The sequence below is a fragment of the Heteronotia binoei genome, chromosome 2 (assembly GCF_032191835.1).
Source record: "Heteronotia binoei isolate CCM8104 ecotype False Entrance Well chromosome 2, APGP_CSIRO_Hbin_v1, whole genome shotgun sequence".
NCBI classification, from domain to species: domain Eukaryota; kingdom Metazoa; phylum Chordata; class Lepidosauria; order Squamata; family Gekkonidae; genus Heteronotia; species Heteronotia binoei.
This window is the reverse complement of record NC_083224.1, coordinates 150,465,043-150,491,006: the sequence shown is the minus strand read 5'-3', so window position 1 is coordinate 150,491,006 and position 25,964 is coordinate 150,465,043. Positions and strand designations below refer to the sequence as shown.

At 43.6% G+C, this 25,964-nt stretch overlaps 1 protein-coding gene across 2 annotated transcripts; it reads left to right on the top strand.

Moving 5' to 3' along the window:
- Nucleotides 1-792: 792 nt before the first annotated feature.
- Nucleotides 793-25,782, top strand: RWDD3 (RWD domain containing 3). Of its 2 annotated transcripts, XM_060232220.1 has the most exons (4): nucleotides 793-1,230; nucleotides 17,625-18,112; nucleotides 25,093-25,208; nucleotides 25,312-25,782. In XM_060232220.1, exons 1-4 carry the CDS (start codon nucleotides 1,146-1,148, stop codon nucleotides 25,424-25,426), a joined length of 804 nt encoding a protein of 267 aa, XP_060088203.1. In that variant the 5' UTR covers nucleotides 793-1,145; the 3' UTR covers nucleotides 25,427-25,782. The 2 variants fall into 2 exon arrangements, with proteins under 2 accessions (XP_060088203.1, XP_060088204.1); XM_060232221.1 differs by lacking the exon at nucleotides 25,093-25,208 and having other exon boundaries at nucleotides 1,118-1,230; nucleotides 25,312-25,504.
- Nucleotides 25,783-25,964: the final 182 nt, after the last annotated feature.

The following is a 25,964-nucleotide window of genomic DNA, read 5'->3' as shown; positions in this document are numbered from 1 at the left end:
TACAATCACTTTCCCTTCCTCTCTGTGCAACAAACACCTTGTGAGGTAAGTGGGGCTGAGGAAGTTCTAGTAGAATTGTGACTGGCCCAAGATCACCCAGCAGCTTCATGTGGAGGAGTAGGGAATCAAACCTGGTTCTCCAGCTTGGAGTCCGCCACTCTTAACCTCACTACACCATGCTGGCTCTGCAGTCCAGAGGTCAGATGTAGTTCTGAGCGAACTCCAGGCCCCGCCTGGAGGATATAACTCTAGATGGCTGAACTGGGAAGGAGGTTCTTTTCAGGGAGGTTGGACAGAAGAAGGTATTTAATTTAAACCATGTTGACTTCTGTGAGTATAAAATATATTGTCATACCTGGGATCCATGGCCCAGGCACCTCCACACAGGTATGCTACTAATTATGACTGTATTGTCAAATATCACAATGTTGGAGAAATTAAAAAATGGAAATCTTGACTTCCAATGTGGTACTAATACAAGATGAAAGCCAAGCTGTAAAAGAAAAGACATTCATCACAAATTTAAATATTTAGCATTTTCGCAGGTCTGTCTGCAACTACAAGAACATTTATTACATTTAGGTGGGATTTAGATCTTTGACATGAAGTTGGTATTTGCAGAGTGTGAAAAATATCAAACTGATAAGACTGTTTTCTTCCGTGATTTGAACTTCCAAATGTCAGAGTACAGCAACTTCTGCTTAGGGGTGTCTTTAAGATAACGTCAGGTTAAAAGACATGTACGTTGACTTTAAAATAAAATGTACAAATTCATTAAACAACGCATGAAAAGGGGTGACACACAAAAGAGGGAGTGTTTTTCATGACGAAAATAAGGTGCATTTAGGCTTATTTTAAAAGTGCTTCCCTTAAGTGGCTAAGTGGGAAGGGCTGGTTGTAGTTTATCAGAGTAAGGACGTGGACGATTATCATCCACTCACTTTCTTGCTACGTCCCTGAGCAGGTTTTTTTAAACGTGGGAATCAGGAGTTCAGAGCAAGCGAGCCAAGTTTTTTTTTTTTTTAAGTGAACCAAAGGAAGCGCAGCACCCTCTTGTGGGCACCAGGAGTTTTTCAACCCCTCTTCTCTCGTTGCGGGCGGAAGGGGAAGTGCTTCTTTCGCCTGTTCTCTGGTTTCTGCCTGTCATGTCGGAGTTGGCTCTGGAGGAGCTCTCTGCGATCGCCGCTATTTATTGTGGGCAGGGTGAATGTGAAGTGCTGCATGTATCAGGTGATTGTTCTGCAGTCTCAGCACGCGGCGTTGTGGCCGCAAGTTTAGCGTGTGGGATTTTAGCAACTTCTGATAATAATAGAAAAAAAGTGTTCTTTTTATTCTGCCCTTGTACCCTTAAGGTGTACACAGCGGCTCACGAAAGTAAAAGCAATTACAGTAATTCCGTTTAAAAGGCGGTGCAGTCCTTTGGCTGTGGTGATACGCCCAAGGCATCATGGAGACGGCAAGAATTGAATTCAGATTTGAGCCCACAATTCTCTTCGCGATATTTGAACCTATGGACCAAGGATGAGTACAGTGCTTTTGAATTTACCATTACTGGTGACTGGTAATTTCCTGAAATGGTTGAGGCTGCAATTTTTAACTCTTTCCCCCTTCCTCAGATTAGCATTTTACAGGATTTGTTAATGAAATAGGACCTCCAAATGCCACCTGTTCTGTTTGTATCGATGGGTCAGGAGGAATTGATGCTGTGTGAAGACATGGGGGTGACTTCCAATCAAAGTTGAGCCCTGATGCCTGCTTCTCAGAAACTGAATTACCTTCTGGCAGGGGTCATTTTGTAGATAAATAGGTAGTGGAGCTTGTTAGCATAACTCATTAGCATATGCCAGCCCCCACCAGCCAGAAGCAACTGGATGCAAGAAAGGAGAGCCCCAGGTGATTGAGGCCTGCTTGGGCTGGCTAGAGATCCAGCCTGCCCAAGCAGGCCTCGCTCACCTGGGGTTCTCCTTGGCTACCCCCTGCCCAGTTAAAAGGCCAGAAAGCCACCCATCGCTTGTATATCAAAATAATATAAGAAGTGGAGAAAAGATGTTGCGGGTTTCTCCGGGGTTAATGAGGGCTGCTGGGGATATGGCAAAGCTCCTGGTGGCTGCTGGCTGCTTGCTCTCCTAATTGTTATGCAGTTATTCAATGGACAAAGCACCTACTATTCAATGGACAAGGTAGGTGGGGAGGAGGAAGGGGAACCCTCAGAAAGGTTCAGGAGTTACGCTCCTGTGAGCTCCTGCTGAATTCAAGATCTGCCTTCTTGAATTCACACATTTTTGGGGGACTGGATCCATTGTTGAAGACAATGACTGTTAAAAAGCCAGAGCTTTTGACAAAGGCAGGGAAGACATTTTGCTGATTGTATGTCCCCCCCACCCCACCCCAGAATCCATTCAGCCTCTTCAATCAATCAGTTATTTTTCTAAATTTGAAAGAAGTAGTTATTTTAACCAAATGGACAAACATGGTTAAGTTTGAGCCAGGATCCATCAGAGCTTTTAGTTGTTGTTAACCATTCAGTTGTTCTACTCTTGGAGATTCTATGGGCCAGCTCTCTCCACATTTTCTGATATTGTACTGTTTCTTTGAGTTGTTCAGGCTGGTGTTTAGCCACCATTTTCTTAGTACCATGGCTTAATCTTTAAGTGAGAACTCCTCCTGACTTCCATATGTGTACACTTGAGAAATGTCATCCAAAGTGGAGAGAATTCTAGGATGTCTCTCTGAGAGCTGGATGCTACCCCTTTCAATAGCAAACAGGCTCATTTAAAAAAAATCTAAACACCAACCTAGCTACAGCTGCCTTTGTTGTCTGCGAATAGGGAGGGAGTTTGTATCACCCTCTTCTCACACTTGTGCTGTTAAAAAAAATCACTTGGCAAGGTGTTGCTTTTTCTTGATTCCTTTCAATAAACTCCAAGGTAAACTGATATTCTCCTGAATCAGCCATTAAAATAACAGAGAAACAATCCCAAGGATATTTTCCTTCAGATTGGAAGATGGATTTGGCATCTTGAATATGCAATAAAAAGTAGAGGAGTAAGATCTAAAAACCTCAGGCCAGCTGAGCAAAGCTTTGATATGTTCCCCAGTGGTATATCTTCACATATTACAGAATATACAGATTGGATCTGGGTGTCAAGAGTCTACCCCAGATTGTATCCTCTTGTCATATAACAACTGGTAATTGTTTTGAGAGTGACCATGAACAATTCTGTAACTGTTGAGTGAGACAGCCTGCATTCCATTTGGAGACATATAGCTGTTGCTTTGTTTTTGCTTTACTCACCTGGCGCATCCCTAACAATTATCTTAGCAGCTTGTTAACATGGCAACCAAGGTCATGGCTGGAGGAGACCGGAGGAAGTATTAGATATTGCACCTGGAACGCAGTAGAAGGGAGAAGGGGATGTAGGGTGCACGTCAAATGTACCCGCTGCTTTTTGCTGTGCTTTGCTTGAATTGATAATGGTCCACCGAGGGTATATATGAAGAGCCTCCGAGCTGGAACCCTAGTTTCAGCAAACTGTTGTATTGCCTTAAGATGCTTGGAATAAACATCTGACTTAACCATCTGCATGTTCCTCTGACACTGGGTTCCCATCACACAGTCATGCATGAGTTGTGGGTTCTCTTGGTTCCTCTATGTGTGCATGGGTGCAGTACCTAGTTAGAATCTGGATGGCAATGTGTGTATAAAAGGGGCTTTAGCCTTCCCACCCCCATACCATTTTCCAAGCTGAAATCGTTGTAGTGCTGAGGAAATCTGCATGTCCACATGTATATAAACAGAATTTTGCTCTTCTCCATGGAGGTCTCTGGGGCACTTTATTGCTTGCATTACTTCTTAGTTCCAAGTTAAGATTAGTGATTAAAATATCCCTGCCATCATGTGAGATTAGAATTTTAGCTTAAACTTTACAGTCAAATCAAAACCAATCAGGAGGATTCATAACTTGACTGTTTAGAAATGAGGATTTAATTTTTTTAAATATAATTTGTGGTTTTATTACTTCCCTGTTTGCACATCAATAACACACATATGTACTGTTCAAAGGGAAATATACACTGTGATGATGTTCTCATCTTACTTTTTGTGGGTTTTGTTGTCCTCAAATGTCAGGATTGTCCATTGTCAATCTGGTAATTGCCATGTAAGGAAGAAGCACTTTCTGATACTGAAAAACAGGCTGTAGCAACTTGGCTTTATCAAAGAAGTAGCTAACATGTTTAGACTATAGGAAATTATTTCCCTCCCTCCTTTCCCTCTCATTTAGCGTGTTCCTTCTGTGTCAAGCAGTGTGAAAAACCAGTTTCATAGTGGCTGTGTTTTCTCTGAGGCTCTTTTCTTTATCCCTATCATGAGGATACATGCAACAATGTTAAGTTAAAAAAAAGCCCTCCTCCCTCAAATGTCTGTAAACATGCAGAGCGATCACATTAGGTTCCCTCTTCTCTTGTCAGTGTTGCCCTTCTACCCAGCCTCTTTCTCAACACCTGCTGGCAAGCTGTACTGAGTATCCTCCTTTGCTGCCCACTAGCCTCCAAAGACCTCTAGGCTGCTTTCAAGAGTTTACTGTTGGACTGCTAAACATCACAAATGCACATTAAATATGCATCCAATATGTTGCAGAAGCACTTTAGCTTCTCCAGGCTGCAATGTTAGAAAAATGTTTCACTTGTCAACGTTTACTTTGTGTAGCCCAGTGGTTTTTGGATTCCAGGGAGCCTGGGGTTCCTCAGAACATCAGGGCTTCCGTAATGAGAAGATCAGTCATGGCAGAGATATTTCCCTGAAAAATACCATGCCCACCCACTATGGATCTTCCTTTCCAGTTGGCAGCTCATTACCCCATTGTCAGTCTTAACTTGTGGTAGTTCTGCCAGGCCATTATAGTGCAAGCTGAACTCTCTTATGAAACTAAAATCCCTGTCAGAGAAATGGAGAAACACAGCAGAGGCTGTCGCCTAGTTGTCTGAAACTGTTGAGATAGTGGCCAAAGTATCAATGATGTAACAGAGAGAACTGTCTGTGGTATGGGACAGAAAATTATAACAAGTAGAGAGGGTTTCAGACTTTATGCCTGCAGTGTACTATTAACACCCTAAATAGAATCTACCTTAGTTGAGAGACAAACTATGAAATCTTCCCTTACAATTTAATTGGTTGGTTGCTTGGGGGAACATCCAAGAGTCCAGTGGCATCCCTCCTACATAAAGTGTGCTACTTTAATTAAATATTTGCTTGTCCATCTTGTTTATGAGTTGGATCTTGCATAACATCAGCAGAAGGTTGCAGGCCTTTCCAGTGGTCCCTTCTCATCCCAGGAGAGTTTGTTTCTGGAGTTGTAAAACCTACATAGTGTAATATCTAATTGGGTTGGGATGTTGCTGTGGGGATAGGGTAGGGGACAAAATCACCTTTTCTGCCTTTTCTGTAAACCCAGCTCTTCTAAATGGAAAAGGTGGCGATTTCACCCCCTCTCCCTCCCTACTGTAGCAGCTCAACCCCTTGTAGGTCATAGACCTCATGGGTTCCAGGAGCCCAGACATAAATTTTCCTATGTTTGGAATATGTGCTGAGGAAGCCAAACATGGGGAACGTTCACAGTCCTTGTATCCACTGATCATGGAATCCAGCCAATTGCTTACCCATCTGATGCTCAGGGAATCTTGAGCATGTCCAGAATGGATCCGGCTTTTCCTTCCAATGGCTGACGGTGAAGAGTGGAAGTCTAGAAGAGTGTTTTTGGTTTGATGTCTGATATCTCGCTGAGCTATTTTCAATACATGTAGCTCTCAGTTTAACATTTTATAGCTGTATCTGCATAGGTTAATTGCCACTCCTGTCTCTTCCATATTTGATAGAAATTTGCAGAGACCTAGTTGTTATGTTTTAATGAGTGCGGGGTGGCAGTGAAACCAAGCAGAGCACAGCTGAGTGCATGCTATAGGACAGATCTCACAAACCCTGAAACATGCAAAGAATCCTTCAGCAAAACTCCAGAGATACAGAATTTTGAAAGTCGCTGGCATAATAGTGTGACACTTTAGCTTCAGTAATGTATACTTCCCCATTTCTTTAAAAAGTTACCGGAGTAACTATTTCCATTCCTTTTACCACTGGTATTAGCAGGAGGAAATTCAAATGAGTTTCTTTTTTTGCTGTCAAAACTCCTACATCTTTACCATTTTCAGCTTTGACAAAAAGTGGATTCTAATGGGTGTCACTTTTCTGTCACAGGTTCCTGTCTCCCATCCCCTGACATTGTAGGCTGCAAGTTGTGATAGGTGAATGAACGACACTAGTCAGAATTTGCTACATTTGTTCAAGGGAATCTGTGATTTATGTTCTGTTTTCTAAGAAAACAAGTTTTCTGGGTTTAAAAAAGTAACTATAGGATATCCCCCCCCTTCAGTGCTTTTGGGTCTGTTTAAGAGTGATTATTCTGAGGATTTAACCCTTGAAGTAAGTGGCACTTCATTTTTTTGAGACCCATTTCTAAACCTACTGTATTTTTCAGGATCCTCTTGAGAAATAACTATGCTACTTTCCGTCTTCTTGACATAATACACAGGTATCTCACATCAGTCAAGACTGAATACACACACACACACACACACACACATACAGAGAGAGAGAGAGTTTAATACTTATAAGCCATTATTGGGCTGTGTTTCATGGCCATTTCTCACGATAGGCAAAGCCAAATATGCCCTCTTCCTCCTGTAGCAACCCACCTGTAATAGAGCTGTGACACGCTTTTGTGTTCCAGCTCACAGTTTGAGACCAATTGCATTAACTTGTTTCAAACACTGAATTAAACCATGTTCACCAAACTTATTTTACTTTAGCCTAAAAGCCATCAGTGGTCTTTAATACACTTCCTGCCCTGCCTTGTTCACACTGACAGCAGAAGCAAAGTGAAGAAGAAAGAGATGCATCCTCTTCCAATGTACAACATTGAGCTAAACTCTGCATGCCTTCACTGAACATGATCTTTCAAGGGAAAAACTGCACTCTGCATTCCTGTTCTTATAGGGTTGCCAGGTCCCTCCCTCCTGGCAACCAGATTTGGAGGATTTACCTGGAGAGAGAAAAGCCCAGGCCTCATTGCCAACATTGCACAGGAAGTGATGTTATCATGCTGCAACATCCAGGTGACATTCTTTTTGGTAAAACTGGCTTCTACCACAGAGTTTTTGCCCAAATACCAGACCTCTGCCTGGATGTTGCTGGTGTGATAATGTCACTTCCTATGGCAATGAGGTCTGTGCCTTTCTCTTTCCCTTGGACTGCAAGAAGATCAAATCAGTCAGTCCTAAGGGAAATCAACCCAGACTGTTCCCTGGAAGGTCAGATGCTGAAGCTGAAGCTCAAATACTTTGGCCACCAAATGAGAAGGGAGCACTCCCTGGAGAAGACCCTGATGCTTGGCAAGACAAGCTTACGTTCCGAATAAAACTTGGTTGGTCTTAAAGGTGCACTTGACTCCTGCTTTGTTCAACTGCTTCAGACCAGCACGGCTGCCCACTTGGATCTGGGCAAGACAGAAGGCAGAAGAAGAAGGGGGCGGCAAAAGATGATATGGCTGGATAGCGTTGCTGCTGTAACTAACACAAATTTGAGCAGACTTCAGAGGATGGTAGAAGACAGGAGGGCCTGGCGTGACTTTTTCCATGGGGTCGCAACGAGTCGGACTCAACTGTGCGACTGATCAACAACAACAAAACATAGATTAACCTAATTAAACATTTTATTGTTTGCAATAAGATTTTTCCATAAAGCATATTGAGAATGTAATAGTCTACATCATTATGTATCCATGTTGGGCATGGTTATTTCAAAGTTATACACGTTTCAGTCCCATTGTTTTCAGTGGGAAAGCTGAACACATGTGGAAATCTCTCTGTTCAGTTGAACTGAATGTGGTTTCCAAGCCCTTTATTTTGGATGGCTCATAGCCTATATCTTATAAAACAAATATTCTAACCTTACAAAATCATAACTGTCTACGGAAGAAAATTCAAAAGAAGTTACACAAAATTAGAACATTATTTTTCATACTATGTAATGTAGGACACATGAAATACATGAAACTTTCACATAGGATTTGGGGAAGGTGCCTCTCAGAACTTGTGTGGTACCTTGAGTGCCTCTGAGGAAGACTGGGATAAAACTTTAACAGATTTTTATTTCCACATCCATCCAGTGCAAGATTTTATTGCTTTGAAATATTCAATTTATCAGACATTTTCTGCCTTTTCAATTCCACTTTCTGCATTGTCTGTAGTACACCATGCCTTACACAGTTTGCTGTTCACATTGTTTTGTAATTCTGTAATCTTTGTCCTAGTGCATTATTCATTGGTTGTCATATGGTGTCTGAAGTATTCTGTAATCTAGCTGGATTCTCAGCAAGAAAGGCAGAGTATAAATAAATAAAAGAAAAATAAAATAAATGGAGGGGTGATGGCTGCCTTTTTGCTTGGGACAGCCAAGTGTAAGAAGTCCTTTATTATTTCTCCTTTTTTGTTTTCCCAATTGGAACTACCCCCTTTTAAGCTGCTGTTTGCTTTGTGAGTCAGTATGTCATTTTCTTGCTGCAGGGTAAATAATAGGCTGGGGAGCAGGCAATTTCAATTGGGGAAGTGGTGCAGAGGGAAAGCCTTAACCCCCACCCCATCCTGCTGCTCTGAACAAACTGTTAGTCCGGCTTCTGTATGTGTATTTTAGTCAAAAGCCGGGGGGGGGGGGGGAGGAATCAGCTAATCAGCCAGGGATCTTCCACATAATGAATACTTGGGCCCTGAAATTAGGGTTGCCAGGTACTTTCTCGTCCCCAATAGGGAACTTTTTTTGGGGGGGTGTTTCTGGAGGGGGTGGGGATACCCCCAATATGAAGATATCACACAGAAGTGATGTCATCATATTGGTGCTGTGCACGCCTGCACTCCAAGCAGCAGATTTACCACTTGGAGCTCAGGCGTCCCCCTGCTTCTTGCAGAAAGCATTTGAAGGTCTGCTTTAAATGCTTTTGGCAAGAATCAGGGTGGGGAATGTGTGCTTGAACTACAAGTGATGAATTTGCTGCTTTGAGTTCAGGTGTGCAGCCAGAAGCTGCCCCCCCTCCAGTTGTCATTGGTGAGCCACATGCTCCCAGTGATCAGAAGGAAAGGAAAGGTCCCCTGTTAAAGCACCAGTCGTTTCCGACTCTGGGGTGACGTTGCTCTCACAACATTTTCACAGCAGACTTTTTACGGGGTGGTTTGCCATTGCCTTCCCCAGTCATCTACACTTTCCCCCCAGCAAGCTGGGTACTCGTTTTACCAACCTTGGAAGGATGGAAGGTTGAGTCAACCTTGAGCCGGCTACCTGAAAACCCAGCTTCCACCAGGGATTGAACTCAGGTCATGAGCAGAACTTAGGACTGCAGTACTGCAGCTTTAACACTCTGCGCCCTTTAAATCTCTCAGGAGGGAGAGGTGTGGCCACCAGTGGTCACTATTGGGGGGTGGGGCTTCCTTCACTGACTTGCAGGGCAGGCAGGAGCAAAGTTGGGGGATCCCCCACCTCCTCTGGGGACTGGCATCCCTATCTGAAATATAGGCTTTACGATATCACTGTGACTTTAATAATTTCTGAATTTAGCTAGATTGCACCCTTGTCCTTTAAAAAAAATAAAGAGGAGAAATTGAGAGACTCCAAGTGGGTGCATTGTATAACACACACAAAGTAACATTTCTTAATTCAAGGAACTGCTTGTCACCCTGTTGTAATGTAATGATATTTTTATATATCATGAGGGGAAGGAAATTGCCTCCTTGCCCCAGTCCTCGGGAGACCTTTATGCTGATATTTTAGGTCATCTTATTTACCACCGAAATGTATCTCCTGAGCATTGTTTGTTAATGACAAATTATACTCAGGAGAGATTTCTCTGTGAGGTTGAAGTGTTAAATGAAGTGACCTTAAAGATCAGAGCACAGATCTCTGGAGAACTGAGGTAAGGAGACGCTTCCCCTCCTCTCATAAACATGCGCTTTCCAAAGCTTTAAAGTGTCATGCCCAAAATGCAAAAGACATTTTATTGAAAATGATGTGTGTGTGAATTTAAATAAGCTAATTAACGAAGGCCCTGTTTTCCTATACTTGTCTGGTACCAAAGATTAGTGTTGCTGATAGAATGACATAATTTACTTGTTAATCCACTCTCTCCTTCTCTCTAGTTTGCTTAGCTGTCTCGCACTAAAATATATATTTGTTCATCAACACAGATTTCTGTAGGTAACTCTCAGAAATGCAAAATGAGCGAGTGACAGAAAGTTTATGGATAGGGAAGCCTTTGTGGCTGACATGGAACACAGGAAACAATTTGAAGTGTGGGAGCACTAAATTTCCTGATGATAAGCATGCAGCTGAGGGAATGAGTGAGAATTTGCTGAGTTCCAACTTATTAGTACAATAAATGTCAACAGAATGGTAATTTACTGCTCTCTATTTCAGATAGCACCTCTTGTGATAGAGCCAGGCAAATAGAAGGCGCTGTTATTGGTAGTCAATAGGAAGAGCTGCTGTAATTCGCTAACTTCAGCGGCAAGCAAGCCTTCGAAGTCAGCCTGATATTATGTTCAGCCTGAAATGCAACTATAACTTTGAAATGTAAAAGAAAACACCAACCCAAGATGCAAACAGTGGCTTACTAGTTTTGCATTATGGAGTAAATGTTGCCAGTGAAATGTTCAAGCTGTAAATGCAGGGATAAATTAAATGCTGGAGTATTGTAGGCCATCAGGCTGATTGGAAGGCTTCTGATTTTAAATTCTACACTCTGATTCGTGGGTTGAAGGCAAAAGGGATCATTGTATCGGGCAGGCATTCTCAGGTGTACACTTAGGGCTAGTACGCACATTATAAACTCCGTGTTCTCTGTCCATTTGGTTGATAGTCACAGAATGGAAGTTTGGTGCTTGCTGCTTAATACATGCAAGTTTTCCCAACAGGGCACCACAGAAGCTTCCTGGATTTCAGGTTGGTGCACAGAAGGTTAAAGCCCTCTCACATGGTGGTTGGTTTGCCAAGAGCCTCCATGGACCCCCAGGCAATGACTATTCCTGGGCCTCCCTCCCATTGCCAGGATCCATCCCAAACATTGTATACAAACAACTGAACATATCACTTGCTCAGCCTAATGGGCCCCAGAGTGATAATGGCCCTTGGCAACCTATTCCTCCCCCTCTTGGAGGTTAGGCTTGCCAATCCCCAGGTCCCAGCGGGGACTCTCCTGCTTTCCCAGGGTCCTTCCCGCTCCCAGTCAGCTGGCCGATGGGGGGAAGCCCCGCCCCCACAGCCACCATGTGCCTTTTCACCTCCAGAGGCTTCAGACTCCACTTGGAAAGGCTTCCTCTTGGAATGATGTGTCTGAGGGTGGGGGGAGCAGGCAGAACAACATGGCTGCTTCCAGTGGCTGTGAAAGCAGCCCAGACCCTCCGTTGGTTGCACAATCTTTTCAGAGGTCGTTTGCATAGGAAAGGTAAACTTGAACCTTTGGTTGCTCTGTGTTACTTTGAAGAAGTTGGAAGTTCAGCAACTTGTGAGTAGAGATGCCAATCCCCAGGTGGGAGCAGGCTCTCCCCCACTTCAGAGTCATCAGAAATGGGAGGGGGGAGGGAAATGTCCAGTGGACACTTCATTATTCCCTATGGAGATTGATTACCATAGGGTATAATGGAGAATTGATCTGGGGGTATCTGGGGCTTTGGAGGGGCTGTTTTTTGAGGTAAAGGCACCAAATTAGCAGCATAGCATCTGATGACTCTCCTTAAAATGCTCTCCAAGTTTCAAAAGAATTGGAGTAGGGGGTCAAATTCTGTGAGCCCCAAAAGAAGGTGCCCCATCCTTCATTATTTCTAATGTAGGGAAGGCATTTAAAAGGTGTGCAATTCCTTTAAATGTGATGGCCAGAACTCCCTTTGGAGTTCAGTTGCACTTGTCACAACTTTGCTTATGGCTCCTCCCAAAGTCCCCAGATATTTCTTGAATTGGACTTGGCAACCCTATTGGAGGTCCTGGTTCTAATAACAGAATTGTAGGCACATGTTTTAACGTCAACCTCTCTGAACATCCAGGCACCACTAGAGGTCATCAGAAGTTAACCATGACTTTCAGGCATGCACACGTGCACGCACAACTTTTTAAAAATGCTCCAGAAGACGCTTGTTTAACTTCTTGTCTTTATTACTGTTTGGGGGCCTTTGGTGGATTCCAGGAAAAGGGATGGATAAAGGGTGGGGAAATTCTGTATGGTTACAACAGTGCTCAGGTTCAGGGCCTGGGCAGTCATTTCAGAGGCTGCTGGTACGGCACCAGAAGCAGAGAGAATTAATTCCTTTCCCAAAGTGTATGAGGGAGTTAGGAAATAAATTAGCATGCAGTCCAAATTAATTTTAGTGATAGTCCCTGAGACAGTGGGTTGCAGACCATAGTTTTAATATTTGTAGCTTTAAGGAAGGGCTTTGTTTGTTTTCTGTACAAAAGAGTAACTGAAGGGATTATTTACAGGACCACTTCTGTTTATTTTTAGTCTATATTGACCTTGTAGCAAAATAATCATAAGAGTGTTTTTATATGACCCTGGTTCCTGTTTGACCATGCTGTGGCCCCCTGAGATCTGGGTGTGATGTTTTTTTGCAATTGCTTTTCCACCTCCACATTCTGTTTGAGAGTTTTGAAAGTGCTTGAAACAAAGTGCCCCTGTGAATTGGTTATCTTAATTGTTTCAGATACTTCACAGTAGGACAAGGCAAACTGTCTAGATGACCTGGGTTATAGTTCTGAAGTATGAGTTTTAGGAATATGCATGGACATGCCACTTTTGCTTTTTTGGTTTTGTATCTTGCTGTTGTGAGCCTTTTCATTTATGATCTTGCTGTTGTGAGCTATTTTTGCTCTGGTGCAAAGCAGGAAATTGATCAGTGATAAATGAGGGAGGGGAACAGAACACCTCAGTTTATAAATTAGGGTTGCCAGCCTCCAGGTGGGGCCTGGAGATCTCCTGTTTTTACAACTGATCTCCAGCTGGCAGAGATCAGCTCCTCTGGAGAAAATAGCTGCTTTGAAGGGTGGACTCTATGACACTGTACCATGCTCAGGCCCCTCCCCTCCATAAACCCCACCCGCTCCCGGATCCACCTCCAAAATCTTCAGGTATTTTCCAACACAACCTTATATAAAGAGGTCTATTAATGTTACTTTATTGACTTTTTTAAAAAAAGGTGACAGTATGTGCCTGATTGCTGCTGTGTTGCAGGAGGTGTGCCACTTAAAGTTTAATTAATAGCATACTTCATCACAGCAATATTTTGATTTGTGAGGACAGTCAACTTCTGGAAAAACTAGGAGTGCAGTTTGGATTTCCCATCCGGGGTACCAAGATAACTTGAGTTGTCACAGTAGCATTTTTGCTCTTTTTTGATACTCCTTATTTCATGATGGATTTCGCACTACGCTTGTTCCGGGGTGGAGAGTCCTTTTGCTTCCGGGGCTTCACTCCATTTTCACACAAGTTGTCCTGGAGCTGTGAGTTGCACAATTAATATTAATTGTGTAAAAGAAGAGTGATCGCTGTGCACATGATGGGCTTTCTCAATCATTGGAGCAGTGATTCCCCACTGGGGAACCTTTTGGACTGCAAGGAGCACTGACTCACAAATAGCTACTCCATCATAGGAGGACATTTGTCTTAGAACCTTCCACATTATGTGACTGTTCCCATCGTAGCCATTTGTAATCATCTGTGCCCCTCCTGGCAACCATTTCTTATGGTTCCCATTACACATTCTCAAAATCCAGAAGTACCTGCAAATTCAACAAGTTTGGGAGGCTCTGATCTGGATTGTCTGCTTGATTTATCCAGTGTCTGTGTCAGCCCTGTCAAGTAGACTTCCTGGCAAAAATGATCAGAACAAAATACAACTTTAATAAGGAAAATTATCTCTTGTTTCCCATCAAAAGCTCTGTATCAGTGCACTGTGGGTACTGCTGCTGGGGTGCTCACTTCTGATTTTTGCCCTCACAGCACTCCTCTGCTGCACACAGAAAAATGCATGATTAGCTCTTCTTTGATCATTCCTGAAACGGTAAGAATGATGTATTCTGTTCATCATGCTTGATGGAGTAAATGGTATCTCTGATGTAAGGAGATCTTATAGAATTAGTTGGACGAATCATTTTGCATTTAAAGTTTTACTTAAATGAACTTGAAATGAACTGGCATTGTAAAGTTGTGCAACAAGCAGTTTCTGTTTTTTAAGAGGCTGGGCAGACAGTTTGTCTGCCACAAGTGTATCTGTGTTCTTTATGTATGTGTGGTATATCTGGTTCCAGTACTTGAAGGCTCTGTGGTGGTATGTAGTACCTTTATGTTTTTTTAAGGGAGGTGTGGCCAAAGGTATGCATATGCAGCATGGAGTTTAGAAACAGAGCTTTGCCTCTCCTCTTCTTAGAAGTACTCCAAGTTGTCTGAACCATTTCAGCTTACCTTGTTCATTAAACAGGCTTTGTCTCTGTTGTTTCACAGAGTGCAGTGAAGGTTGCAAAGCAGTGTCAGCCGTGAGAAGGGAAAATCAGGCATAATTCCGTTGCCTATCATGTGAAGGGAGGATAAAACTTGGGAGGTAGAGGAGAGACAAGCCACTTCAAAAGAACTCATCTGAAACTCAGGAATGTTCTGCTGCACCTTTCAAATCTGTCTCTCCCTACCCCTGTAGAATGAATCAAGTTGACATTTTAGCAACTTTTTGAAGAAAAGGGGTGAAATGGTTGGAACACATCAAAGAGTTGATATAGTGAAGATCAGAAAAAGCTTTCAGAAGTGGGTGAGATCTCTGTCCCTTTTTAGTTTAGTGAAAGGGCAGTTATTGTTTTAACATGGTCATATGGCCATCAGAAAAGAACATACAATAGAATTCATCTGCCATAAACCTTTTTTCTCTTTGAATTATGTGATTTCTTAGGTAATAACAACACTGCAGTTTATGTACATTATAATAGTAATCTATTCAACCAGCCTGTAAAGTAGGACATCAGCAAAAGATGGAGGGAAACCCTGGAGTGACCAGGAGAGTGTGTGATGATCAAAGGCTCATATATTGTGAGGTACTCTGGAGAGGGCCTGACAGATGTGCTCACGGAGATGCATCTTGCTGGAAAGGCCCCTAGCAGAAGCGATTTAGTGCTGGGATGAGGAAGTTGTGGCCTTTCTGCAACATTGGTCCCCCACTGTGCCACTTTCTGTTTTACCCATGGCAGTAAATACCAGCCATTTATTTATTGATTTATGTACCTATATTTTACTTTCCATAACAAAACTTCTCACAATGAGGAATAACAGCTAGAATCAGTGATCAATAAAATCAGCCAACTGATACAAAACTAGAAAGAGAGAAGCCAAAATTATTCTGCAGCCGATAGCAACCACATCCAGAGCATGTTAACTGAGCTGGTGTTAGGGGCTGACAGTGTTGGGCAACTGGCTGCAGAGGCTCAAGAGCCCTTGGCCCATCACTTACCCTGCTTCTGTATAGCAGAAGCCCTTGCAACTGGCCCTTCTATATGGTGGTTGCCAGGCTTTTTAAATAGAAAAGGCCCAGCAGGAACTCATTTGCACATTAGGCCACACTCCCTGATGTCACCATTGTTCCACACAGAGCTTTTTTGTAGAGAAAGCTCAGCAGAAGCCTATTTACAACCTCTTTCCCTCATGTTGGCAATCTCCATATCCTTTCCCTGACTCATTCTGTCTTTTTCAGCCATTCATGTTTTTTATTCAGTCGCACAGTCGAGCCGGACTCTTTGCGACCCCATGGACCAAGTCACGCCAGGCCCATCATCCTCCAGAGACCGCTCAAATTCATGTTAGTTACATCAGTAACGCTGTCCAGCCATCTCATGCTGTCCCCTTCTTCTTTTGACTTCTGTCTTTCCAAGCATCAGGGTCTTCTCCAGGGCCCTAGACATTCACTAACCTACCTTTTATTTGCTTCCCATCTTCAGCTACATTTATTCTTCATTTACTACATTTATACCCCACTTTTCTCCACAGTGAGGACCAAAGCAGTTTATAGTATTCTCTTCTTTTTATCCACACAACAACCCTGTGAGGTAGGTCAGGATGAAAGTATATAACTGGTCCAGAATCATGCAGTGAGTTTTCACAGCAAGATGGGGATTCAAACTTGGGTCTCACAGAAATTCCTCTGAAGTTCTAACCACTACACCACACTGACTTTCATAGGGTGGCTGCTGTTGAATAGTAGAACAGTATCCAGCAGCTAGGCCTAAGTCAGTTATGTAAGTCAGGTGGTTTCGAGTTACCCAGTGGTTGCGTCCAGGCCTAGGGTTGCTGTTGTCCAGGTGGCACCTGGAAATATCTCAGAATTACAACTGAACTCCAGACAACAGAGATCTGTCCCCCTGAAGAAATTGACTGCTTTGGAGGGTGGACTCTCTGCCATTATATTCAGTTGAGGCCTCTCTGCTCCCCAAACTCTGCCTTCCTCAGATTCTACCCCAAAATTTCCAGGAATTTTCCAACCTAGCAACTTTAGTCAGCCCTTGTCCTAATGAGTCCTCCTTCAAAGACTAAAATAAGCCTGGAGAGGGCCCTGCCTCCTCCCCCTGCCTTTTACTGACAGAACCCAGCCTTGAATGCTGTGGTTGCCTAGCAGCAGCCAGTGAGGGTACCTGTTGCTTAAAGCTACAGGTGCCTCTTTTATTATGTTCAGTTTTTCTAAAAGCTGCCAAATGGGTTTTTTAATATATAGTTTTTACATTATCCTGCAAGCCTAGAGCCTTTTTCAGGTTTGTAGAAAGCTCTGTCTTGCCCGTTTGCAGTTCCAGTCACTGGCTTTAAGCTTCCAAATATATTCTGACTTCACTATTAGAATATAAAATAGGGGACCTGGGTTTGCTCTGCATTTCCATTGCACTTTTTAAAGAGGTGGTCTGTTCAGATGTCTGTTTTTGCTGCAGATGTGAAGTGCAGTTATTGTTATCCCCTTTTTAAAAAGGCAAGGATATCTAGTGCTATTTTGGTTGACTGGATATGCTACAGGAGCAAGCAGTTAAAAATTTCAGTACTTATACTTTGTTTTTCAAGTATCCAGAGTGCTTCACATATGTTTATCTTTATTTGTTAAAAATTATATTCTGCATTTCCACTTAAATGTTTCCAGGGTATTGTCATGTCATTTCAGCTCAACTAAAAAAATTTTAAAGGTCAGTTTCATTGTTCCCACTGTTATCTGTGGGGAGATGAAGATGAAAGAGCAGCCAGGCAAGTAAGATCACCTGGCAGAGATGAGATGTGAATTGGGGGCTTCTTGGTACACATTTCAGCCATTACAGTACATTTTGTGTCAAATGCGTAAATGTTATTCTCTAGTATCACTGCTGAATGCAAAACAGTCTTGCATTAAGTAGCCCTTAATTGTCTGGTAAACTGTATGACATATTGATACATATCACTGAGGTATTTTGAAAAAGGCCAAACAAAGCATACTGAAGTTGTGAGTTTCAATTGATGTCCATTTGATTATTTCTTCTGGATATTTTTCAGAGACTGAAGGAATCTCATTTAGGATTCAGACCAGTGTGAAAGGACCTTTGGAGACAGATGTATTGTTGAAGCTGTTGTTTTCTTTACCAATCAATTACCCATCAACCTTGCCGAATATCTCTGTCCACTCTGAACAGCTTACAAGGACACAGTGTATGGCGATGAAAGAGAGATTACTTGAAGAAGCAAAGAGACATTTTTCACAACCCATGGTACATGAGCTGATTCTCTGGATACAACAGAATCTAAAGTACATTGTTGAGCAAGACGAAACTTCAGCCTGCAGTGGGAAAAGTACTCTGTCAACAAAAGCAACTACAGACGAAGGTGTATCGACTGTCCTTTTGCATTTAGATCACATGAGAGCTAAAGGAAAATATGTCAAAACAGTGGAAAAATGGTGTGCAGATCTGAGGCTCACTGGAAGAGTGATGTTCATGGGCAAGATGATTTTTATTCTTCTTCAAGGAGACAAGAGCAGCATTAAGGTGCAAATGATTCTGGCTGTTGCCTGTTCTGTTGCTGGCAGGCATAGTATGATGCATCCCAATAGGTTCTGCAGGGTTTGTTTGTTTGTTTGTTTTGTAATACCATCATCTACCTGGTTAACTGGCAGTGGTACTTATTTGTCTCTGACCATGAAAAATTAGGCATGTCTTTCCATCTCAGCAACAATCTTTTTCTGTTTTAAAAAAATACTATATGTGTAGGACCCCAGTCAGCAACTCAGTTCAATATCTGTCCACTGCTAAAAATAGTTATTGGCCAGGGCCCTATAAATACAATGCTAAAGACTGCAGTCATAGACATATGCTTACTTTTTCATGAATTTTCAGATACCTTATGGACCCTCAGGTCCGCTTTACAGATACAGGGCTGAAAGGCCAGCAGTGTAAATGTATCCACCGGTTCATTTCTCTGCACAGCCAGAAACAAGTCATGTATGATTACCTTTAAATCCTGCCTTTCTTCCATTATAGAACTCAGGGTCGTGTTATGACAGACCCTTTCTTGGAACCAAGGGGGCCCACACAACCTGTTACGATGTTGGGGAACCAGGTTTAGAACTGTAAATTTTCTTGTCAGTTACAAGATGCTATTAGGGTAGCAAATGCAAAGACTCTGGATTCAGTGCCATGAGGCTCAGCTGAGTGGCTGGTTTTCCCTTTCGGGGCAGGACAGCCTCCTGTCCATCACACATAGGGCTTTCCTTCCAGGCACTAGCTGGGCCCAGACTTGCATTATTTTTAACATCCCTTGCCTTTATCTCATATTCTGGGCTCACGGAATTGTTCAACTGAGATCCACTTGCAGATCAGACCTTGTAGACCAGGAATCTCCTGCTTCCCCCTTCTGCTGTGGCCTAGTAAATTCCCCCCCAATTTTGTTCCAGGGGTGGTTAGTTACCCTGATGAATAGCATAGGTGACAAAATGAAGAGGGGTGGTCTACAGTGTGCATGTTGCAAACGATTTGGCTGAAATTGCCACCCCTTGTTCCAAAGCTGGAAGTGCACTTAGTCCTTCAGAACTGCATGGTTGGATACAAGCCAGTAGGTATTTTATTTATTTATTCCTCATATTTATATTTCGCTCTCCCCACCGAAGCTCAGGGCGGCTAGCAACAATCAAACCCAAACAATAGAACAGTAAGCAAACAATTAAAATTAACAATCATTACCAATTACCAATTTAAAACAATTTAAAACAGTTTAAAATAATTTGAAACAATTTTTGGTGTTAGTGTTGGTACCATTACATTCAGCGATGTTGGGCATCTACTTATACTGTAGTTTAACTAAAGGCAAGTCGAAATAGAGCTGTTTTACAGGCCTTGTGGAACTGGGCAAGGTCCCGCAAAGCCCTTACATCTTCCGGGAGTTGCTTCCACCAGTGGGGGGCAGCAGTTGAGAAGGCTCTTTCTCTGGTAGCCTTCAGTCTTGCCTCCCTCAGCCCGGGGACTGACAGTAAATTCTGTGATCCAGATCTAAGTACCCTCTGGGGAACATGTGGGGAGAAATGGTCCCTAAGGTAGACAGGTCCTCGGCCATATAGGGCTTTAAAGGTAATAACCAGCACCTTGTAGCTAATCCAGAATACTATTGGCAGCCAGTGCAGTTCTCACAGCCTTGGCTGTATGTGCTCCCATATAGAGAGACCCAATAACAACCTGGCTGCTGTGTTCTGCACCAACTGCAGTTTCCAGATCTGAGACAAGGGCAGCCCCATGTAGAGGGCATTACAGTAGTCTAGTCTCGAGGTGACCGTTGCATGGATCACAGTTGCTAGGTTGCTGTGCTCCAGGAAGGGGACCAACTGTCATACCCTCCTAAGGTGGAAAAAGGCGGATTTAGCAGTGGCTGCTATCTGGGCCTCCATTACCAATGTGGGTTCCAGTAGCACCCCCAAGCTTCTGACTTTGGGCGCTGGTATCAGTGGTGCCCCATCGAAAGCTGGTAGAGGGATTTCCCTTCCCAGACCACCACAACTCAAGCAAAGGACCCCTGTCTTCATCGGATTCAGCTTCAGACGATTCAGCCTGAGCCACCCTGCCAAGGCTTGCAGCACCAGCACTACATTTTCTGGGGCAGAGGCCGGCTGGCCATCCATCAGCAGAGCTGGGTGTCATCAGCGTACTGATGGCAACCCAGCCCAAATCTCTGGACAATCTGGGTAAGGGGGCACATTTAGATATTGAACAACATCGGGGAGAGCACTGGCTCTTGAAGCACCCCACAATTAAGCGGATGTCTCTGGGACGATTGTCCCCCGATCGCCACCCTTTGTCCCTGATCGAGGAGAAAAGAGGAGAGTCATTGCAAGGCCAACCCCTGAATCCCTGCATCGGGAAGGTGGTGGACCAGCAGCTGATGGTTGACCGTGTCAAACTCCGCCGACAGGTCCAACAACATCAGCACTGCCGACCCACCTCGATCCAGATGCCGCTGAAGATCATCTACCAGGGCAACCAGCACTGTCTCCGTCCCATGACCTGGGCGAATGCTGGACTGGTGTGGGTCTAGGATGGAAGCGTCCTCCAGAAAGCTCTGTAGCTGCAGCGCTACTCTCCTCTCAATGATTTTTACCCCAAAAGGGTAAATTCGAGACCGGCCGATAGCATGCCAATTCGGCCAGGTCTAATGTTGGTTTTTTCAAGAGGGGATGGACTACTGCCTCTTTGAGGGGTTTTGGGAAAAGCCCCTCAGAGAGGGATCTATTTACAATATCCCGTATAGGTTATCAAAGCTCCATCTGGCACGCTTTAATCAGCCAGGATGGGCAAGGGCCCAAATCACACGTTGTTGGGCGCACAGTGGAGAGGATTCTGTCAACTTCCTCCGGCCTGAGTGTTATAAAACTGTCTAAAGCTGATCCGGAAAAAAGGCACGGAGCCTCAAGCTCGCATACTGTTTCAATTGTGGCAAGGAGGTCGCGGCGGAGCGATGAGACCTTATCTGCGAAGAAGGTTGCAAAAGCCTCACAGCCAATGTCCAATTCCCTACGATTTGGTCTGCCTTGTGGCAGAGTTGTAAGGATCCGAATAATACTAAATAATTGAGCTGGGCGTGAATTCGCAGATGCAATCTTGACCACAAAGTAAGCTTTCTTTGTGGCTTTGACTGCCATCTCATAGGATCTCATATACTCTCACGAATACACTGCCACTGCCTCTCTAGCCGTCTGAGCCTCCGTTTCGTCAACTGCAGTTCCGTGTTATACCACGGCGCCATCTTTGAACGAGGGCGCAGAGGGCACTGGGGAGTGATCTCATCAATGGCCGCGGTGAGCCGATTTTGCCAGGACTCAACCAGGTCATCGAGAGAATCGCCAGGGGGCCAGGAATCCCGCAGTTCCCTCTGGAACCATATTGGGTCCATTAGGTTCTGTGGGTGAGCTAAAATACGCTCGCCTCCTAAACAGGTTAGGGGTGGCACATCCACATGGGCCTTCAAGACATAGTGGTCCGACCATGGCATTGCATCAGCAGTAATTTGGGCCACTGTAACCCCCGACGCAAAGATCAAGTCCAGCATGTGTCTGGCCTGATGTGTGGGTGGTGTTACAAATTGAGAGAGTCCTAGCGTAGCCATGAATGTCTAGGTCCGTCGCCTGATTGGAGTTCGCATCATCAGCGTAGACATTGAAGTCCCCCAGGATTAAAAGCCTTGGGTGTTCCAGTGCCCAGCCTGTTGCGGCCTCCATCAGGGACGATAAGGTGCTAGCTGGTGCGTTAGGCGGTCGGTACACCAGCCAGATCACCAAACCCTCTCCAACATCCTACTTCAGACTTGCACATTCGATGCTGTCGATCTCTGGAGTCGGGAGAGCCCAGAAGGAGTAAGCCTCCCGTATGAATAGGGCCACTCCTCCCCCCGCCTGCTAGTCTGTGACTGGTGAAAGGCTGAGCACCCTGGGAGGGCTACTTGGGAGAGGACTACCGTCTCCCCATCACGTACCCAGGTCTCAGTCACACATGCCAGGTCCATATCCTGTTCACACAGGAAATCCCGAAGAACTGAGGTCTTATTATTTATGGACCTGGCATTGCATAACACCAGTGACGGAGGTGAGTAATTCAACCTGACCCCACCACCTGTCACCATTGGGATGGGATGTAGACTGGAAGGGGGCCGAGCACCTTCATGTCTCAGCCACCTTCCCTTACATTTATGTCTGTTCCCACCGTCACACCTTCCCCTCCCCAGGAGTACTGGAATCCCCAGGCCGGTCATTCCCCCCACTGGTCTCCACAGTCGCCTCAAGCCAGTATATAGGATGCCCTGCTGCAACCCTGTATTCTAGTTCTAATTTCTACTGTCCCTGCCCTTGCTAGCTAAGAACCCTCTCCAATCAGTCTATCAACCCTACCAATTAACCTCCCGTAAATGGTTAATTAATTCTAAAACCCCTTTTATTTTCAATCTCATTAATTAATTAGCTAATAAATAATCAATGTAACCCTAATAGCCAATTAAATTCTAGACCCCCACACCCACTAATTTACACTCCCCAACTTAATCAGCCAATAACTATCAATTTCTCAATAGCTAATTAATTCAATAACAATGCCAACCCAAATTAATTCCTCACCTCAGTTACTCTCCCCAATTAATCAACCGCTAATACAATCGGTTCAATTAAATTTAGCAGCTAAAACATAATTCAAAACTCATCGTTAGCAATAGAAAGACAGTTAAGTTAGGTGGTTATTCATTAAAGTACAACTGAAGTGAAATGTTAAGGATGAAAGTGCTGATAATTAAAGTGCTTGATGATAAGCAAATATAATATTAATATTAAAGTGCGGTCTGTGTTCAGGCACCCCTTCTATCCTGGAGCCAAGTCCAGTCCCCGTTAATCAGCTGCCCAGCAGGCACGGAAGGGACAGAGATCCTCTTTGTGCCTCCCAGACGCCGAAATTCTCTAGGCAGGAGCCAGATATAGCACTACCAAGCCGAGCACAGTCCAAGCGGTTGCCTCGTCAAGGTTGCAGCTGAATCAGCAACACTGGCACCGCCAATAGCGGATGGCCCGAGCGCCACCAGATGCAATCCTCGCCCGGGAACAGCACAGCTACAGCCAATGGTCTAGGAAGTCGCCAGCAGCCAGGTAGCGTTGGTCCAACGCGTATTGCAGAAGGGCCTACCCAAGGGTTTTTTCACAACCTACTTTGCCCCCTGCCTCATGCAGTGAAGAATCCAGCTGCACACAGGCTGACCTCACAGGGGCTGGGACTGTAGCTTGCTGGAAGACAAAGGTTCTCTGTGTTAGCAGAAAGGCAGACTGTGGATTTGAGATTCATGTCTTGTATGGGCTAATACTCCCCTATAAAAGTTAGATTCACAACTTGGGAGTGCTGCTTGACACAGCAGTCATTTTTGGAAACCAGGTGGCTGTGTTGTCTTGCAGTGCTTTTCCAAGCTAAGACTAATGTGTCACCTGTGTCCATTCCTGGTTCAGTCAGATCTAGCCACACTAGTCTGTGCCTTAGTTACATCTAGATTGGACTACTGCAATATGCTCTACTTAGGGCTACCCTTGAAGAGTGTTGAGAAGCTGCAGTGAGTGCAGAATGTTGCAGCTACTGGTTAAGCCCAGCTACAGGGAGCATGTGACCCTGATTTTACAGTGATGACACTGGCTACCGATCAACTCCCAAGCCCAGTTCAAGGTGTTGGTTTTGTTGTTTAAAGCACTACATGACTTAGTACCATGTAGCTGAAGGGCCATCTTCTTCCTTACATTCCTTCCAGGGAATTAACAAGGAGAGGCACTACTCCCTGTCCCACAAGTCAGATTAAGATTGGAATCCAGATTGGAGGTCTCTGAGATTACTTGCCTAGCCTTTGTATAGGCCAGAAAAAAAGATGATCTTAAAATTCACCAAATTTAAGAAATGTCCCCCATCCAGAGAACTATGGGCACAAGAAGAAAATAGCCAATTGTTGTTGCTGATGCCAAGCAGTGCCCACTTGTATGTGAGCTGTTACGTCAGGCAAATTAATGCACAAAAGCGTGGATTCATAATGGTAGAAGTGTTTCCCTCCCTCCATTCAACCAGTTCCTCAACACTAATAGGAGATATGTGGTGGACACCTGTTTGCTGTATTTGCTGAAATGGTGTTAATCAATGTTCTCCTAAACTAAGAATTTTGTATTTAAGAAATATAGAAGTACACAGCTTGAACAGTACTGTCAACTGCTCATTTTTCATGGTTATGAAAGGAACTTTCTTTTAACTTAATGTCTCCCTTAGCAGTTCCTTTTATCCCTAAGGAGTCATGCTATTATAATAATATATTTGTTCTATTGTTGATGCAGGGGCCCTGATATTTAGTGACTAGTCCCATATGACCTTGAGCTTTAGGACTGAGTGGGGATTTGAACCTGGGTCTCCAGATGATCCCTCACTGGTTCACCCTTTAGTGGGTGTTGCAACCGTGTGTGTGTGTGTATGCCTGTCCATTTCCAGTATCCAATGAAGTATGGATGCAGGGTTGAATTCCCTTCCTCAGCAAGCACTTTCTCAATCTTTCTCCAAATTATGGGTTAGGGGATCAGAAATGGTGCATCCAAATTGATTCTAAGTAATTTATAGGAATAATCACAATGTTGTCACCATAAAAGTGTATGGGAATTCTTCAGTACTTCTAGAGGTAATGTGGTAAACAGTTGATCAGTTTCCTGCCAGAGACATAAAGGTGTTTGCAGACACTTTTAAAGACAAGTATTCAGTCTTCCAGACACAGGAGAAGCACAATGGCTCACTTGTGTTTTTGCAGCAGTAGCATTTGCCTATAAAGCATGGAGCTGGCTTTGATGCAATCTGATTTTAACAGGGTACAAATATTTAAAAGGGAAGGGTTTTAAAAATTATTTTTCATTGTTTTTCAATCAACAGGCAACTATGGATGGTGCTTAATGTTCTGATGTTTTGCTTTTAATTCATTTTTCTTTCTGGGCACCTAGGAGTATATGGTTCTTCAGAAAACTAGCAAGGTAGATGTGGACTCAAGCGGGAAGAAGTGTAAAGAGAAAATGATTAGTGTACTCTTCGAAACAAAAGCACAGGCAGACGACAGAAGGTATAATTTAGTACTGTTTCAGCTATAGAAAAGCAGCTTTGAATTGTTAATTACATTCTGACAGAAGTAGGCATATTCACAAAGCCTCTCTCGTACAACACAGGTTCCAGACATTTGAAGTCAAAGAGTATTCAGCGCTGGATGCGTTCCAAAGTGAATTTGAGGCTGTGGGACTGGCAGAACTGTTCACCGAGTTTGTGCTGCCTCGGTTAAAATAATTTTGAAGCAAATGCATACACCCGTGACTAAACTGTCATTGAATGTATTGAATGGTTGCTGAGAGAAGATAAAATGAAAGGTTTGGTAGCAAACAGCTCTAAAGCTTCACTGCAATGAAATGTCAGAAAAAGCCATCTCCGCAAGACACAAAAGAGAGCTCTCCCATTCTGAACAGCTGATAGTTTTGACTGTGTGCACTGACAACTTTTGCTGGGAACTGCTGAGTTTGAGCAGTTGATATCTAAGAAATATAGGTCGTAAGTGAAAGATGATAGGGAAATCATTGTGTTCTTGTTGGATTTGGATTGAACTCTTATCCCTAATTATTTTGTAATTAAACTATGTTTTTAAAGAGGTTTGTTTTCAGTATGACATTTTTGACTGCTCCTTGGAATGCTACAAGAAAATCTTTTCTCTCTTCATTAAAAAAAGCAATATTGAGAATAAATGAAACATTTATTTTCCTATTCTAGTACACTCCTAAGGTTGCTTAGTTTGCTGAGTTTGAAAAGTAGAAGATGCCATATACATGAGCAA